The 19,364-nt window shown below is 35.0% G+C and overlaps 1 protein-coding gene across 8 annotated transcripts in view; it reads left to right on the top strand.

Annotated features, from left to right (window-relative positions):
- Positions 1-19,364, top strand: part of Epha5 (EPH receptor A5) — a 352,826-nt gene that overhangs the window by 276,196 nt on the left and 57,266 nt on the right. For 5 of the 8 annotated variants that reach the window (XM_031342894.1, XM_031342892.1, XM_031342889.1 and 2 more), the window contains one exon: positions 14,009-14,074. The exons of the other annotated variants lie outside the window; for them this stretch is intronic. In XM_031342894.1, the coding sequence (XP_031198754.1) occupies positions 14,009-14,074 (66 nt within the window). The remainder of the gene's footprint in view (positions 1-14,008; positions 14,075-19,364) is intronic. 8 annotated transcript variants of the gene reach the window in all.

The following is a 19,364-nucleotide window of genomic DNA, read 5'->3' as shown; positions in this document are numbered from 1 at the left end:
GACCTTGGTTTGTGTTGTTTATTTTCTTATGCTTGCCCCCGCCATCTGGTTAACTCTAGTGTTACCTGTTCTTGCTAAATCTGACTGCAGCCTGTCCTTCCTGTGATCCTGGTTGTGTCAGAACTCCTCAGAGTCAAGCTGCCTCTGTGATTTTGTGATTCTGGGATCCTGTGATTCTGGCATCCTGGGCTTGTTAGATCACCTGGGAGTGTGGCTTTCTCTGTGTGTTGTGGGACTGGCTGCAGAGCATATTCCCAAGGTCTGCTCAGAACACTAACCCAGACAGACTGGAAGGAACCCAAGTCACTAGGCTGGTGGAGTTTCTAAGTGCCTAATTACTCCCAGTGTTGGGACAGATGTTGGTTCCTGCTTACCTCTGATCCTGGGTGTGTCAGAGCACCTGAGAGTGGAGCTTCCTCTGGGTGTTGTAGGACTGGCTGCAGATCTTGTTATCAAGGTCTCTGATCCTGGGTGTGTCAGAGCACCTGGGAGTTGAGCTTTCTCTGGGTGTTGTAGAACTGGCTGCAGATCTTGTGACCAAGGTCTCTGATCCTGGGTGTGCCAGAGCACCTGGGAGTGGAGCTTCCTCTGGGTGCCATGCGACTGGTCGCAGAGCTTGTGACCAAGGTCTGCTCTGGACCCCAGCCCAGACAGACCGGAAGGCACCCAAGTCATGGGGCTGGCAGAGTTCCTGTGTGCCTGGTCCTGCTGGTCCCAGTTACTCCCAGTGTTGGGACAGATGTTGATTCCTGCTCACCTCTGGTCCTGTGTGTGTCAGAGCACCTGGGACTGGCTCTTCCTCTGGGTGTTGTGGGCTGAAATTTTATATATTTTATAAGATCACTTATTTCCTTTCATGAAAAGAAGTACAGTAGCAATGTTAGCAGCTTTATCAGATGACACTGATAGATCCTGGCATCTCTGCTTTCTTGAAAAAGTTTGGGACAGACCTTAATGATCCAATTTACTTACACATGAAGTCTTGTCTTTGGATCATCCATATTCCTGACTATTACAGTCTGTAGTCCAACTCCCAACAATGGTCAGCAGCAGCTGTGAATGGAAGTCCAAGGATCTAGCAGTTGCTTAGTCCCAAAAGGCAAACAGATGAAGAAGAGAGAGCATAACTCTTGTTTTATAAGCAAAGGAAAGTAAACTAATATTTCTTCATATTTATCAGTCCTCAAAATTTTCATCTACCTTCCTTAAAATAAATACAGACTCAAATACCTGGGCACTTGAGGTTTTTGGAGACAATCATGTGTCCTTCTATGAAGACTCTGAAGTAGACTGGATTCAAAGGAAAATGAGAGTGAAAGCCCAATGAATATGGAGAATCACTTTCCAGATAGGAAGGAAGCTTGTGTTTTTCAGTATGCATTTCTCCTTCTTACAAAGCAGATAAATATAAGAAAACCTACTGGAGCAAGTAGGCTATATGTTAACAAAGCAGTCCTTGTTCACAAGAAAACAAAACAAAACGAAGCAAAACAAAGTATTTAAATTTGTAAAAGATTGCAAATTTGAATGAATGCGTTGTGTTGTTTTGGCACAAGGAAGGAAAGATACTTCAGTAAAAGTAAACTGAAAACATTCAGAAGGAAAGTAAGGGAGAGGCAGCCAATTTTTACAAAGCTACTTGATAAGAAATTATTGAACTAACATAATGTACATTTAAAAGAGACTCAGAGGTAGGAAGGGTTGTAGAAAGGTTTTATAAGTGAATGTGTGTGGCTGGGGTGCCGGGGCTGATAGGAGCTGCTGAAAATAAAATGTAAACTGGGTTAACAGAAATAAGGATTTCGAGATAATTTGGCTGCCTGTAGTTAGTCCCGTCATGAATAAGAGAAAGTAAAAACCAAAGCAAGTGACAGTTATTAATGTTAAATTCTAGCCATTGGGTCTGATTGTTAGAACAGCTACAATTCACTTCCTGTGGTTTAGCTTCCCTCCAGTAATAACTAGCCTCATCTCCCACCACTCCTCTCTCGTGAATCATATACAAACAAAATTTAAAACATAAAAAAGTGAACTATTATATCCATACATGCAAATATTCAGACACTATTACATTTTCCTGCCATAAGATACTATTTAAATACTATTTTCATTGTGATATACCATCTTGCCCAGTGGTCCTCTTCTCTCTCCATCACAGAGCTAGAACTGTCACTCAACCACACACTGTAGAGAGATTTTGAGACTAATGTAGTCAGATGTGAAAAGGGGGCAAGGTGTCAGCCCTGCCTCCAAAGCGGGCTTCTAGGTGAACTCAAACAACTCCTGACAGTTACCAATGTGATATGTTTAACACAAATAATGAGTTTAAAATCTGTAAAAGTATACTCTTAATTTCTTCTTGTCCTTTTTCTATTTTAAAGCAAACATCATTGGAAAAGATATTCAGTCATGCAACTTATAGATTCCATTTTGCAAGATATAAAAGTGAAAAGGAACATGGAAAGGCCATTATTCTGGTAGATTCACAGACATTATAAATAAACATTAGAACTGAGCCTTCTAAGATAAATTATATGTTTTAAAGTAAGCCAGTAACATTCATAGTTTTAAACTTCAGAAGGAGCTTTCTGTAGTCAGGAATTTATATATTGTGTATATTTATCTCTACTACTCCTGACCAAGATATAATATAGTAAGACTTTTAATTAACTTCCTTTTTTTGCTTTTATTGCACTATTAATATTGCCACTATTGGAAGTAGTAGAAGGGGTGATGTTCTCTATTTCTGTGAGTAACTATTTAGCTTTCCATCTTACAGTTAAATGACTACTAATATCATGGCCAGGACTTCTGTACTTCCATAAAATGTTTATGCAAAGAAGAAAGCACATTGAAATTAATTGTCTTACTAGAATTGGTCCTAAATATATGTATATGTATACATATGTATGTATATATGTATATATATGATTATACATGGGTGTATATGTATACATGTGTATATCTATATATATGTATATAGTATATGAGCAATTTAAATGTATTTTGTTATATTCTGCATCTGAAGAAAGTTACAAAGCAATATCTTTCTTGCAAAAATACCTGATATTTCTGGCATGCTGGCTTTTAATATGCATGTAGAAGAAACTGAAATTTGTTTACAGGTAACTTTAGACTTGAAGTCCAGCAGCAAAGGAAGATGAATATAAGCAGTTCTATAGCTATGTTATTTTCAGAGACACATAGTGAAAATAATCAGTAACTGGTTGAAATATAGAAGCACAAAGGAATCAATGATTATACTAACATTATAATTAACTCAAACCTGTACAGATACATATTAGAGAAAGTCTTGTTTGAATTGTTAAAAGATACTATAACATTTATACTTAATTACCTATGTGTAAGAAACTTCATTTGTAGAAAATGTTAATTAATTTTGTAAACAAATTACAGGAGATTATTTGAAGTACCAACAAGGAAACAAATTGCTTATAAGTACCTCCATGTACTTTAGATTTTATTAATATGCAGACAATTAATATGCTAATTATAAATCTTTCCCTTTTATTCATTAAGCAAATTCTCTCAAGACAGTTATAAGACAAACATATTCAATACAAAATATTCATTGACTACTTGTGGTGTCAAATCTTAACCAATTCAATATCTAGATATGCTTAACTTCTATAAAAATAATAGTGATTTTTTTTCACTGACAGTCAAGGTTACTCATTTGTTGTGGTAAAATAACTTTTTTTCATTAGCCTTTTGCGTTTAATTTGATTTTTTTGCTTACTAAATCATCTCCACTCTTTATAACATGTAACTGTACTTGGAAACACTATAGTATTTATGAAAAGAAGAGAATTTTGCCAAAATCTTGAGTATCCAGACCTGAAGTCTTGTTTGCTTTGGCTGGTGGCTGTTTTTCTCATAAAACACTGTGATGCTATTACCTAAATTGTTAAAGCTGTTTTATAGAGTAAGTTGCATAACATATATGAGGTTATTAAACTAAAAGCTGAATACATCATGTAAAAAAACGCGATCAACAGATTCTCGTTGTTGCTCCTAGTGATAATAACTGCTCTACCACAATGGAAAGTTTACAAACTATTTTATAATACTTACTTCACTTCAAATAGAGTCTTGAATAAATGAATTATATGCAGGGTACTCAATAAAATGTCTAATGTTAGCATTGGTCTTATGTAAAATGAATTCATAATTCTAGCTAGCCTATATAAAAGACACATAGTCCAAGTATTTTATTTACAAGACATGAGCCTAGGCTGGGCAGGTTTGGAACTATTCTAGTTTATTCCCCAGCTATAATGTTCCTTCTTTCTTGCTGTTTCTCCTGGCCATGTGCTCATGGTCCATCGCCTCTCATGCCAGCCTCCTCAAACTCCTGCTCCTTTCTTCTTATTCTCCCTCTACATGCAACTTGTTCATTGACGCTCAAGTCCAACCTTTCTCCCTCCACTACCCAATCACAGGCTCTAGCCTTTTATTGACCAGTTAAATTAAGGAGGAAGGTTCATATAGCATTACTTGGTATACACAAGGATCTGCTCATCAGGGGATATCAAATTCTTAAGAGTCAGTAATTAGCATTAGAATTCAAGCAACATCAGACCAATCCACTACATTTTTCATTTTTTGTTTAAATAAAGAAGCTCTTTATTTTATGAAATAAGCAATATATGGTAGAAACAATTATAAAACAATTATGAAAACTGTTAGGTAAGAGTAACACCCATAATGTTCAATCAATTTATATATAGCAATTTAAGTATTCCATTATCTACGCAACCTTGGTGAGTTCAGAGTTTTGTATTTAAATCATTTTTTATCCTAATCTGTATTATCATCCTAAATAGATCTTCTAGACCTGGAACATTTTCTTTAATCCTAACAATCTAAGCTTATAGTAAGACTATGACTATCTAATCTTCAACCCCATCAGAGACTGAAAAGGAATGTTACCTGATATATAGGATGTACAGAATGCACATCCACAAATAATAGAAAGGACAGAAGACAGCTGAATGCCTGGACAATACCCAGTATTCTATAAAACAGGGGAGCAGCTTCTTTTGTGGCTTGTCTCTGAAGTGAGAGGGATGTTAATCTGTGTTATAACAGATTTCTTCTCCATAAATTTATGGCTATATCAGCCCCATATAGCCATAATTTTCCTTTTGACCTCCAGGTCCTATACATTTAGGCCATCTTGTACTTTGTTTTATCTAGGATAAAGTCCCAACTCCTTGAAACTGGATATGTACCTCTTGAAGTGGCCAATGTGGAAACCAAGATTTTGGCGATGTCTGCTCCAGTGTTGAGCATTCCTTCAATTTCGGTATTATTTATAAATACCTTTAGTTATGGCCTCTGATCAATCTATAGAAATTTGCCAAAATATTCATTTTTGGACCCTCTGGGATTTTTTTAATAATATGTGCTTAGATTTTCCTATCTGGTCTTGCAATACTCATTTTCTGATCAGTGGTGTTCAATTGCCATGTGAAAGAGAATTTTCTCTGGTATTGGGGCCTAAGAGAATCCCTATGGGAGATTTGATAAGGGGCTAGACTATTTATCTGTTGTTAATTAAAGTTCATTAATCCAATGTCTTTTTCCATATCTTTTACATATTACAGAAGACATTTGGAATTAATTAGGTATTCTTTGCAGTTTCTCTTGAAATGACCTTGCTCACCACAATTAAGACATTTGAGAGTTTGGATTGCATCAAAGCCATTAGTGGTGGTTTCTCCAATTAAAGCTCTATTAGGTGAATGATGTCTAATATAAACTGTATTTATAATCATTTATTTATCTATTTATGATGACCTTGTCCTTACTGGTTTGATTACTTCTTTATATTCAGCATCCACATTTTCAAAAGCTAAAGACTCCATCAGTATATTTCTTGCTAATAGGTTTGATGTACTTCTTTCTACATCTGAAGTCAACCTTTGCAAAAAGTCAATGAATGTTTCTTTTGGAACTTACATAACCTGAGAAAAGGACTTGCATTTTTTTCCTGCTTCTTCAACCCTGTCCTAGGCATTTAAGTCTGCCAAGTGACATAATGTCAAGGCTTCTTCATCATATTCAACTTGCACCTCTATCTCACCATACTTAATAAACAGCAGAATCTTAGAAACGTTGATCCCTCTGACTCTGTTTTTTCATACTATCTTCTTTCCCTCTTCTCTCCACCATGGAAGACATTATAAATGTGGCCCAAGTTCCAATATTGCTCTTGTCATATCTTTCCAGTCCTTGGGGATTTTTCTATTTTTGATAGCACAAGATGTCAGGGTTTATTTTAAAAATGGTGAGTGCATTCCAACATTAGTGACTTTTTTCACTTTCTTTAGAAATTTTTAGCTATAATACATCCAAAGGTTGCCATTAAAAGTCCTGAAATTTTCTGGATGATTATCATCTGTTGGTCTTTGTTATATACAAACTGGATAAACTAAGGTTTCTTTTCTAACAACCTTTGGTTGGGCTTTCTTTTTATCTTCTCTCTCAACCTGAATATTTTCCCTAATCAATATTTTTAAGTTCTTCCCTTAAGGTCTGTGTGCATATTCCATATTACTCTAATGCTTGTCTCTCTGTCATCCTAGCACTTTGATCAACCTGAGTTAGAGATTTGTAACCTCTCCTCCAAGGCTTGTCCTCACATCTTATTTTTCTCCTTTTGTTCTCACTCTGTTCTGTGAGTTCTTGGATCATCTGTTCTAAGACTTGCTTCCATATTTTATTTTATTCCTTATACTGTAATTCTGATATTTTAGTACCTTCTTTATTTTGATTTATTAATTTTACTAAGTTCTCCTTTAAGCCCTGTCTCCAATTTTTAACTTTCAGTCTGATCTGTAAAATTCTGCATCTTCTGTTCAACTGCTCTTCTAAGCCCTGTCTCTAACTTTCATTTTCTCCCTCTGTTGCTTTTTAGGATCTGTAAAATTCTCTACCTTTAGTTCCAATGTATCCCTTAGGCCTTGTTGCCAAGTCTTAATTTTTTCTGCCTGTTGTTCATTCTGCTCTATAAGTTCTTGTATCTTCTGTTCTAATCCTGGCTTCCATAATTTTATTTATTTTTTTACTTACGTTGTAACTCTGATATTGTAGCATCTACTTTATTTTGCTTTATTAATGTTAGTAAGATTTGCTCTAAACCTTTCCTCTAACTTTGACCCTATTATTTTTCCTATCCATCAGACATCTGAGCAGTCTCCATGCTCTATTCCCTGCTCTCTACTGCCTTAACATTGTCTTCATTCTGTTTTATACAATTTTAAAATCCCTTTTCTGAGGCTCATGAAAATTTTTCTAAGGTCTGGTTCTTTGAAAAGACATAGAAAACTAAAATGCTTATTAGACTAAGAGTAAAACTTAACAATGTAATAACTAAAATTTCCAAGGTGTCAATTTCCTCTACATCCATCCCCGTTAAACTTTCAAAAGAGTATCACATAAATTGTAATTTTGTAAAAGGTCTTTATCATATTTGCCATCTCTGTGTGTCTATTTTTTCCCCAAATTATCAAATTTCAACCTTTATTACCTGATCTATAATTTTCTGTACCTTTGTCTTTCTCTGGGGTTGGATTCAGGATACTGCCATGGTTTTTTTATCCTTTCACATGGAGGGCGGGGCTGATCATAGATAAACCTACAACAGCTTCTGCACTCCTGAGCTGATGCTGTCTTCTCTCTGTTGGGCTGAGGATATGGAGTATGGCAGTGGCTTGTAGGATGGCTTCCTATCCCAGGAAGCCCTCAGTTCAGGAGTGAGAGTGGAGTCTGGCTGTTAAATATGGAGATTCAGGAAACTGAGTGAGAGGGAGCAGGAGTGGGGAAAGTGAGCTTGTACAGAGATGTCCAGAACGTCCAGCTGTTCCTGGGAGAAAATGTTTGCCTCTTAGACAGCCACAGTTCTGGGATCTCTAGTCTGTCTCTCAGGAACGAGGAACCCCCACTCTCTGGGGCATTTGTGGTGAACTCTGCTCTAGGGTGTTGTCTCCACTTGCTTGAGCCAGTTTAGAGAGGAGGGAGACACTCAATTAGCCCTCTGTCACTCATGCTATGACCCCTTAAATCTCTCAGTGTTCCAGAGTGACAGGCAGTGTTTGAGTTCTACCCTGCTGTTGCTTTAGAGTGCTTGTCCTAGGCTATCCTAGCTGTCCATTTTCAGGGAGTGGAAACTCATCTCAGGTTGGTATGGTTCTAAGCTTCATGATGGGCACCAAATACAAAATGAATTTATAATTCCAGCTAGCCTGTATAAAAGATACCCAGTCCAGGTATTTTATTCACAAGCTGTAAGTCTAGGTTGGGCAGGTTTGGAGCTGTTCTAACTAATCCCTCAGCTATAAAGTCCCTTATTACCTGCTGTTTCTGGTTTTTCACCTCTCTTGGCAGCCTCTTCCACCTCTGTCTTCTTTCTTCTTTTCTTTCTACTTGCAGCCCATTCACTCGATCTTCAAGTCCCAACTTTCTTCCTCCACTGCTCAACAACAGGCCCTAGCCTTTTATTGACCAGTTAAATTAATGATCAAGGTTCACATAGCATTACTTGGTATAGGTGAGGATCTGCTCATCAAGGGCAACTGCTCCATAAGAGCCAGTATTCAGCATTAGAATACATGCAACTGCAGACCAAACCACTATAGCCTCAATTTATGGAATCCTGAATGATGTCATTCTATATTAATAATTTCTGTTCGTTAAATGATTAAATGAAATAAGTCTAGAGACCCATCATTTACCTATAGATTGGAAGAATAGAATAAAAGGGGGATTCAAGTGCAGTGTAAAGTCCTCCCTCCTCATGTACTTTGATTTATTTTATTTAAGCATTTGTTTAGTTGGTTTGCTTTTGTTTTTATTTTTAACTTTTTGGTTTGGTTGTTTTTTTTTTTTTTTTTTTTGCAATTTGTTTGTTCAAATAATTGGCTTTAATATAATAAGCTAAGTGTTTTTGATTCCCTAAATTAAAATGACTGTAATGTTTTCTTTAAGTTAGATTCACAGTTTCACAGTTAGATTACAGTTTTGAAATATAAATGAAATAATAGATTTTTCCCTTCATTTGTATGGTATAACCTCTATTATACTCCCATTGAATAATGTAATGTAACGTATATTGTTAAGTATGCATAGAGAATCTTTCTGGGCTTTTTAGTTTCTGTTATCTTTAAATGACCAGTGAGAAGGGAAGGTAGATGGAGGTATTATCTTTACTTGGTTGTCTTATGTTTTTTATGGAGCATTTTATTGATTGGTTATTGATGTGGAAGGATCCAGCCCTTGCAGGTGGTGCCATGCCTAGAGTATTAATACTGAGTTGTACTAGAAAATATACTGAACTAGCCATGAGGAACAAGACAGCAAGGAGTGCTCCACGGACTCTGTTTCACTTCCTCTTTCCACGCTCCTCCTGCCTTGAGTCCCTGTCATGGCATCCCTTAATGTTAAATTATAAACTATGGGTCTGAAATCAACCCTTTCCTCCATAAAGTGGCTTCCAGTCAATGCTCTGTCCCAGCAAGAGAAACAAGCTAGGCCATATTCTTTAAAACAAAATTAAGTTTGTTTTACCTGACATGCTATATTTGTGTAAATGTGTTTTAGTGTTTTGTGGCATTTCCTTTTATCTAGTGTTGAGAAGAAAGGGAACCCTGTAACAAAGTCTTCCTGAGACCTCTTAAGCTTTCAGAGTAATAAAGTCAAGGAAATCACAATGTAGGAAACAATGGGGTAAAAAGAATTGAAAAATGGGGTTGGAGGAAACTTCCATGTAGTGCACTGCTAACTGAAGTAGTGACTAGTATTGACATCTTTTTATGACCTGCTGTAATTTATGAGCCCATCCTTTGAACTGTGTATCAACTACACGCTTCATGTTCCAATAGTGAGACAGACATTTTGAAGGCAGAGGGCTGTTCTCATTCTACATGTAGGATCATTGCATCAAGAATAGCAGCCATTACTGGTCACCAAAGTTCTCTGAGATAGTAGCTTCATAGTTCAGTATCTCATGCCAATGAACATGAAAGATGTGAACTCTACTGAGAGTAGGCAACGGGTCATATTTCCAGTGTACTGTTTGCTTCAGCGCAGAGGGTTTGTGATTTAGTCTTAGAGGAGTAAGTGATCCAGCTGTTTTATTTTACTAGGAAAATGGAAAAACATCTACCCAAACAATTCTTTTGAGAACTTGGGTCTTTGGCTGCCTTTCTTATCATTTATCTGATGTCATCTAATTGATTTTTCTTATGATCTCTTGCCTGAGAATTTAAGTGTCAGGCATTCACAGCTTCTAGTCTTTTTTTTCTGATCTAGCATCATGAAATTCTCTTCCCTTGAGGTATAATCACCTGCTTCCATAAGAGGGAAATTACCTTTTCACATTGGCGTAGGTGTGTCACACACACACACACACACACACACACACACACACAAATGGAAAATTCTGTTTTGGAATCTTAATCTCAGAAGACAAAGAGAAGCATTTTATTAAAAATAAAACATGTTTTTAATTATAAGCCTGAAAGGGCTAAATGATTTTCAACTTGGATAGTCATCCTCTTCTTGTAGCGCCTGGCATTCCTTGCAGAGTTCCAGGTGCTAAGAGGTTCGAGGAATGCAGATACCTGTGCTCAACCGTAGCCCCCAGAGATTTTATCAGCTGCTATTTATTTCTAGCACATTTGGAATTTAGTTTCTAAATTATCTTCTATGTTTGAAGTAATTTTCAAACACTCGTTTCTGAACTATTCATTGATTAAGCAAAACATACATTTTAATGTTACCTGCTTGTATGGTATCCTTGTGGCAACTACCTACGAATTTATTTTAAGAGACTTGTTTGTGGCATTGTTTTAGTTATTATCTGCTTCTCATAGGCATAAGAAAATCTCTGCTGTATATGTGTTAGGGACAGCTGGGTATGGTTTCAGTCAGTGATGATGCAACTAACCCTCAAGGGACTGGAGGCCCCAGGGAGTTTAGAGGTTTGGTAGGTGGGAGTTGGGGTGGGACATCCTTGTGGAGACAGGGTGGAGAGGAGGTATGGCATGTGGAACAGTCAGAGGGTGGACAGGAAGGGAAATAAAATCTGTAGTTTAAAATAAAAATAATAAACAAAGCCCCCCCCCAAAATCTCAGGTTTTTAAAATAGCATATGAATACAAAATCCTTCCATTACTAAATCATTAGAAAATACATTTTGTGGAATTTTTTTATGCTGTCCCTAGAAATTATACCAACTATCTGCATGTAGATAGTCATTTATGTTATAATGAGGAATATTTAATATAATAGCCCATGAATTATGACAATATCAATTATTATTTGACAAAAGTGTCTCATTTTATACTGATTATGATATTGCTGAAAATAATTATACCTACTTTGTCCAAAAAAGGTCCATGTAGAGTAAAGTCATATGTACATACCCTCTCACTCTATTTCAAAGAATGCTGTGAAATAGGGCACATTATTATCACTGTTTTATAGCTATCAAATCATACACCAAGAGGTTAACTTAGTTATCTATTTATCTATTCAGCTGTCTTGAGACAAGTCTAACTGGAGTCAGGACTATCTAAATGAATGATCCAAAAAAACAACTGAATACATGTTTAAGTGTTTTTAATTGTTTTATTAAACTTATAAAGAATAAAGCAAAATTGTAACAACAGATGAAAAGAATAATAAATTTCAAGAATACAATTTGTAAAGTTTTCTTTTAATTATTATTATTGTTAATTACCTGAGAGAGGTATGAGGAGAAGTAGAGGCATTCAGTCTAATCCATGCAATATAAGACTAAATAATGCATTTGTACTACATAATGTTTTTGTAGTTGTTTGAACTCTGATTGTTGATAATGTCCAATTATGTTTGGCTATTGAAACATTTCAAAGCACATCTCTAAATGTCTATAAAACTTTTCATAGAGAAAGTTGTACATTAGGGGGATATGACGTTACCATTTATCCACTAAAATCAGCTAAATAGCTTTGCTTCAATAATTGCTATTTAGTTTTATTTATTGACTTGTATTGCATATATACAATAAATGCATATACATATGTCCTATATTATTAGGTATAAGTAATATGGTGATCATATGGTTAATAGTGATTATCAAAGATTATTGTCATTCATTGTATTTCTATTTGGAAGTAAAATCAATGAAATCAAGTATTTATCTCCATCTTAAGAAACTCACACTATACAATAAATAAATAAGCAAACAAAGAAACAAATAAATAAATTGCAGACCTAAGCAGCTCTTGTTTTTACTTTGCAGTGTGTAGGTCTTCATCAAACTCTACATTAGCAGTACCATAAAAAGAGCCACACATAAACAAGCGAAATGACAGTTCTCAGGAAAACAGTACAGGACAAAGAGGCTGAGAGGCTGGTGTGGGCCACAAGTCAGTGCTCTTTCTGCCTGTGATTGGAATGCTGACACAAGACAGGAGCAGTAGTAAATTTATGTGTGTGACATTTTAACCATTGGAATTTCTCGAAAACTATGTGGCATGCTATCCAAAAGCAGGAATGGCAGATCTACTGACATGATCTGAATTTTGGTTTTGACTTGAACTAGTATTTGCTTTGGAAAACCTTATTCGCCCAGGACCTTAGCATCCTAGGCATAGAGATGAGATAAAGCTACCCCAGACTATTTCTGTAAATACAAATATACTAAAATATACCTAAAGAGTAAAGTATGTTAATTTTCCATGTTTGCTTACACATATAATTCACATTAATCTTAAAAATATAGTCATAAATATTTACATTTAAAAGAAATACTATCGTATCAATATTCTTATATCAAGCAATAACCAAATACCCAGACACTTATCAATAATTAGAATTAATGTATCACGATGCTTTGAAAGAGATGAGGAGGAAGAGGTAGGAAATAAAACATATGGATCTGTATATTCTTGTGTAAGAAAATCCATTGGTATTATTTTTGGAAATACTTATTTATCCACATAGGCATTTGGAAGTACATTAGAGGTTGTGTTGATTTTTCTTTTCAAATTTTCATATAAAATGAGATAAAAATGTTTCAAATAAGGTTCAAAATAGGAAGATTTTAATCATAAGCCTGTACCTGCTGGTGTATGATATCATTACTCGGTCTTATTATAGTTCTCCTGAAATTACTATAAATGCTATTCAAAAAATAAATGGAAATGGGTGCACCGAAGCACTAAATCACGTCTTTGCTACATTCCACCATCAGTGTGCGTGGTTTGCACCAATAAAATTGCATTTTATTAGATAATTTACTTTGTGTTTTCAGGCTTTTTCTACCAGTATTTGGAAAATTAAAAGTCGTTTTGAGTTTTGCAACATTTTCCCCAAATGTACACATTATATATAATTTACTTTTATATACCTATAACCTGAAATGATACATTTGGGAGTCATTTTTAACATCCAAAAATGGAAATTAAAATTGATGGTTTTCATAAGTTATTTTAGAATCTCCTAGAATGATAGTTTCAATAGACTCTGATAAGTAACTTCACTGGAATAAGTATCAGTGGGTTGATAGGGTAAGACCTTCTTCTCACTCTAAGCATGAGGCTACTGGCAAAATCCGTCATTACACAATTACTTCTGCATTCAAAATGTAACCAAGAGAATTCATAAGGAAACAAATATTTAATTTTGCACATGTTTATTTGCATATCATATTTATTGCATGTAATTAATTCAAATATATTGGCTCATTATGTTTCCTTCTGAATAATCCTCCTAAGTAACGTAAAAGTAAATAGCTACTTAGGACAGATATGTGTTTCTCATTCTGAAAGATTTCTTAAGTTAAATGGCACTTTGAGAAAAATTTGATTGTATACCTGCAGGAATTTATTCCTTTGAAAGGTAAAGTAGACCACTGAGGAAAACCCACCATGTCTTTATGCTGCACTGAGGGAGTGGGATCGCTTCCTTATCTTGGGCTCTCTTGTTTGCTTTTCAGTTGCTGCGATTGTGGCTGTGGGAGGGCTTCTTCCCTGTGCGCTGTTGCCCATCCAAGCCTAATATGGTTAGTGTTCCCTCCCACTTTACTCCTATGTGATGTCCACCTCTATGCACTACGTCCAGAATTTCTTTACTTTCTCCATCTTTGTACATCTAACTACTCCGTGAACCAGATACCTTAACTTTGAGAAGTTTAGATAGACCTTATTCGCAAGAGAGACCTCTAAGTAATTTGACAATGAATTATCTCAAATAAGGTACTAGGAGTACAGCAGAGGGCATCTGCCAAGACCTGTGCTGCTTCTTCAAGGCTCTCCAGTGGTTCTGATTTGAAGTAGAGATTCTAAGGAGTATAGCATCTGTCATATTTAACATGTCACTGTTTTCGTTGTTCCATTCAGTAAAATCCATATCACACATGGAAGTACAATGCTACTTCTGTCCAGGTAAAAGTCACCAGTTTTGTCACTGAGAACCATGGGATATCCATAATGTGATCACAGTCTTCTCTCATCGTAATTATCATGGGTGCATGTGACATTGATGAGGAACCACAATGTGATAATAAATAAAATTACATTAATTTTGATATTTGAAGTGATATTCCTATTTTGATGCCACTGAAATAATAATAATAATAATAATAATAATAATAATAATAATAATAATAAGAAGAAGAAGAAGAAGAAGAAGAAGAAGAAGAATCAATATCCAAGTTGGGTAACCTTAATTATTTGCTACTAAAGAAAAATTTAAATAATTGTTTGGCTTATAAATTTAATAGTTTAAGGTGAGGTAGATAAGAATTCATTTTTACATTTTGAGGGACTACTAAATCATAGTGATATCTACTTTAAAATTATATAGACAGTTTTTTTTGTTGATTAGATGACTAGAGTCCAAGTCCTTGCATTTGTGTATTATTTTCATTTGTAGTCAAAATTATCAGGAAAAGTCAGTAAACATTATATGTATATGTGTGTGTGTATATACATATATATGTGTATGTATGTATACACACAAACCACACACACACACACACACACACATACATATGGCTATGTGAATGTGTGTGTAGATGCCCATGGAGGCCTGAAGAGGATATTGGATCCATTGGTGCTAGAGTTATAGGTGTTTGTGTGACTCTGTTGATTTTGGGAAATGAGCTCACTTTGCTTGGAGGAACAGCAAGTACATTAACCACTGAGTCAGGAGAGGTATTTTAAATTATTATATTTATTATTCGAGAATAACTGTTTTTCCTGATGAGTGAAATTTGTGTGTTCCATGGGGTTCACAGAACTGCACATGTCAGAGGTTATAGAAAAGAGGTAAGTGATCTGAGACAGGAAGAGAAATAAGCAGAGATTATTGCAGTTCACAGGCCTTTTTCTCAGTCTCTTGAAAACTGTTCATTTGGAAAAAGGTTTGAAGTTACACTAAGTTCAGATTGGCTCCCAATGTTGGAGGTATACATTCTGCTTAGCATCAGAATTCAGTGGCAAACCACATACACTTGAAATCACAAAAATGATGAGTTATACGTAAAGTCATTCTGTTAACTTTTCTGTAATGCCACGGAAAACAAGCAACAAGACAAATCAATCATCCAAAGGGACAAGAAAGGCCTCCAAATTGTGTTTTCTACTTCACGCAGGTGTTTGGTTACAGAAATTGTCATGAGCAAAATAAATAGAATTTATATGGTTAGAAAACCAAGATGAGTGAGATCTTTGTTAACTTTGAAGTAAATCTCATATATAATTAAACACTTAAGAGTCCGTGGTTCAGAAACAATGTATAGAGTTAAAAGTTAACCACAATGAAATACTCAACAGGGCATCAACACCAAAATGGATGTGGAAGATGGATTAGTGGATAAAGGACTTGCTGTTTGCATGCAGATGAGAGAGGCAGACACACTGGGTGTGTTAGTGCAGTACATATGTGTAATTACAGAGCTCTTGTCATATAATAATAGATGGATACCGAAGAGTGTTCAGAAGCTCCTGGACCAGGTAGACTGTTCTATGGAGCAGCAAACCTGGAAAGCTTTCTCAAGCAAGATAGAAGGTGAGAACCTTCATTGAGGTTATCACTTTTTGAACTCCATCATGAGAACATAACATTCACATATGCACACATATACACAAACATACACATAAACATATACTTATACACTGACACACACATCCATACACTCACAAACATGCACACACCCAACATGTATGTACACACAGGAACATGCACACACATACATGTACACATCACTTTTTTAATCATTCATTTTTTTCTGTTTTGTTGTTGGAAAAAAGTAAGAGTCACATTCTTCACATTAGAAAAGGAAAACCAATGATACAAACATTTCTTTGTTGTTGTTGTTGTTGTTTTTCTTTTCTTTTTATTAGATATTTTCTTTGTTTACATTTCACCCACCTACCCACTCCCACTTCCTGGCCCTGCCATTCCCTACACTGGGGCATAGAACCTTCATAGGGCCAAGAGCCTCTCCTCCCATTGATGCCCAACTATGCCATCCTCTTCTATATATGCATGAGTCCCACCATGTATACTCTTTGGTTGGTGGTTTAGTCCCTGGGAACTCTGGGAACACTGGTTGGTTCATATTGTTGATCCTCCTATGGTGCTCCAAACCCCTTCAGCTTCTTAACTTCTTTTACTAAACAATGTTCTGAGTAGGAGGAAAATTTAGTTGATTTTTGTGTATGTGTTTGTCCTGCTGTGGAGGAAAAAAAAAATTTAGATGAAAATGATAGGCTCAGAATCGCAATAAAGTGTTTACTACCCATATTTATGGAAGACTTGCATTTCCCAAAATGTCATCTGAATTTGTATGTGTAGCCATATGAGATGTTTTAGTTGCCATGTGACTAGTTTTCTGTGTATTTTGTCATCCTTCTCACTTATGAACATAGAGCTTTATAGACACTTTAGATCTTGGAATCTCATTTTTTTTCTTTTTGAAAGATTATTATGAGTATATGTGTGATCTTAATATTTTGATCTTAATATTATGTGATTCTTCACATATCTTGTAACTTCCCCTTGCAGATACACGAGTCCTTAGACATACTTTCAAGTAGTTTGAAGAAAAACAGGAAGCTTCTTGGAGCTAAATTTAGGAAAGATATTTGTGTAAATAATAATATAAACAATACTGATGCAAATTCTTAGTTCTGAAGTACAACTATTTTCAATTTTCAGAGGCTTCTAAGTATGAGATCCTTTTTTTGGAGAAGGGAGGCTCTATCACATAGTTTAGCAGGACAACACAAAGCATTATTTTCATCATTTGCAATATGAAATTTATAAATTCATCTTATTTCAATTCTTTTTTTTTTTTCTTATTTCAATTCTTGATCTCAAATTATTTTTATCACTACAGCTGACTTTCTTAGTCATGATATCTATAAATACAGCATAAATAACACTTTCCTTCTTTAACTTAAATCTACCTTTTGGCATAAGCTATTTCTTTGCTATATAGAAAGGTAACTTAGGCTGGGCGGTGGTGGTACACGCCTTTAATCCCAGCACTTGGGAGGCAGAGGCAGGCGGATTTCTGAGTTCGAGGCCAGTCTGGTCTACAGAGTGAGTTCCAGGACAGCCAAGGCTACACAAAGAAACCCTGTCTCAAAAAAAAAAAAAAAGAAAAGAAAAAGAAAGGTAACTTAGATATGTGAATTTAAACCACTCCCAAAAGGAGCCTGCCCATATAATCCTCAGAATATTTGTTATCACTGGCTTTTGTCTTTCTTATTTTATCATTATTGGCTAGTGAAATCATTGACTCACTTCTCAAAATAAATTATTCTATTTTTCCAAAACAATATCAAATTTTAAAATAGTATATTTGTACTTATTATTCAAAAGACATTACAATTTATTGCTGAATATTTGGATTTTTATGCTCCTGCAAAACAACAAATACTTATGAAATATTTATAAATACATGTGAAATATAATGGTTCCTAAGTAGCCACTTCATCAGTATCTTAAATTCAAACAATCTGTGATTCTTACCTTTACTCAATAGCTTTTACCTTATTCATATTTCCACATGCTTCTTCATATGACCTTCATTTGAAGTTAGAGATAATGTTTTCTTCTTTGTTATTTATTTTTATTTTGTTTTCCCTTTACCAATTCTGTGCATAAAAATCACCAGTGAAAATCAACTTTTGTATTTACAACTGTTTTAGTTAGAGACATAAGAGACAAGCTATATGTAATCCTATAATGTAAATATTAAAAGAAAGGCTAAAATAAAAACAAGGGACATAAGATATGGCTAAGTGATTAAGAATATATATCATTCTTTCATAGGGAGTGAGTTTGATTCCTACCACCCATGTTGGGTGGCACACCATGGCCTGTAATTCCTGTTTCAGTAGATGTGATGCCTATAATGTCTCCAGGAATCAGTATTTATGTGTATGTATCTCCAAAACATGTACTTACATACATGTCATAAAAGAACAAAACATACATTAAGATAAAAGAAAAAGAAAAATTCAAATCTGAATAGATCCGTAATCTCTTGTTGCATCAAGAACAATTGTATAAATCATACAGGATATCGGAAACTAATACTACTCTATCATGCTTTATAAAATGTATTGTCTTATTAAAATTCTAACTGAATTAAATTTTAATTCAACAGTGAGAATAAGCTATAGTTCATCTTTGGATTGCTTAAACCTTGAAAGTGTGCAGTTTTCGCTTATTAGTGATTGTAAAAAGATTCAAGGCAAATTTAACAGAACACTTACAAATTTCGTATACTAAAAGGTTTTGCATGGCACTTTTGTTTGTATTTTTGTTTTTTGTTTTTGTTTTTGTTTTTGTTTTTTTTTTGGTTTTTCAAGATTTGCATGGCTTTTTGAAGGAGATTATTTTCTCATGTAGAAGCATTTCTGAGAAATACAGTTGAGAAGTTTCAATGAGGTGATTTTTTTTTTTACTCTATATATTTTACTCCGCAAAGATATTGGGATCCCTGCATTCTTGTATATATGTGAGAAAAATATGGATGAAAATCATATTTCATATTACCTTCTGCTAGTAAGATAACCTAAATATCCAATAAACACCCATTTACATGTACTCACTCAGTCATGACTGTATACTTACTAAAAAGTTTTACCATAGTACAAAATTTACCTATGAAGTGTTTCCTAGATAAAACCTAATGTGCATATGCATTTTTATTTTACAACATTGACTTAACTGAGCTCTTAAGTAAAACTTCCTTCTTTAAGTGGACAATGTTCTTATCATATCTACCCAAACTCATCCCAGCAGAATGGTCTTCCTCTGTAAGGCATACTAAA

The sequence above is a fragment of the Mastomys coucha genome, unplaced genomic scaffold, assembly GCF_008632895.1.
Source record: "Mastomys coucha isolate ucsf_1 unplaced genomic scaffold, UCSF_Mcou_1 pScaffold22, whole genome shotgun sequence".
In the NCBI taxonomy this organism is placed as follows: domain Eukaryota; kingdom Metazoa; phylum Chordata; class Mammalia; order Rodentia; family Muridae; genus Mastomys; species Mastomys coucha.
The sequence above is the reverse complement of the archived record's forward strand: the minus strand, read 5'-3'. Positions and strand labels throughout refer to the sequence as shown.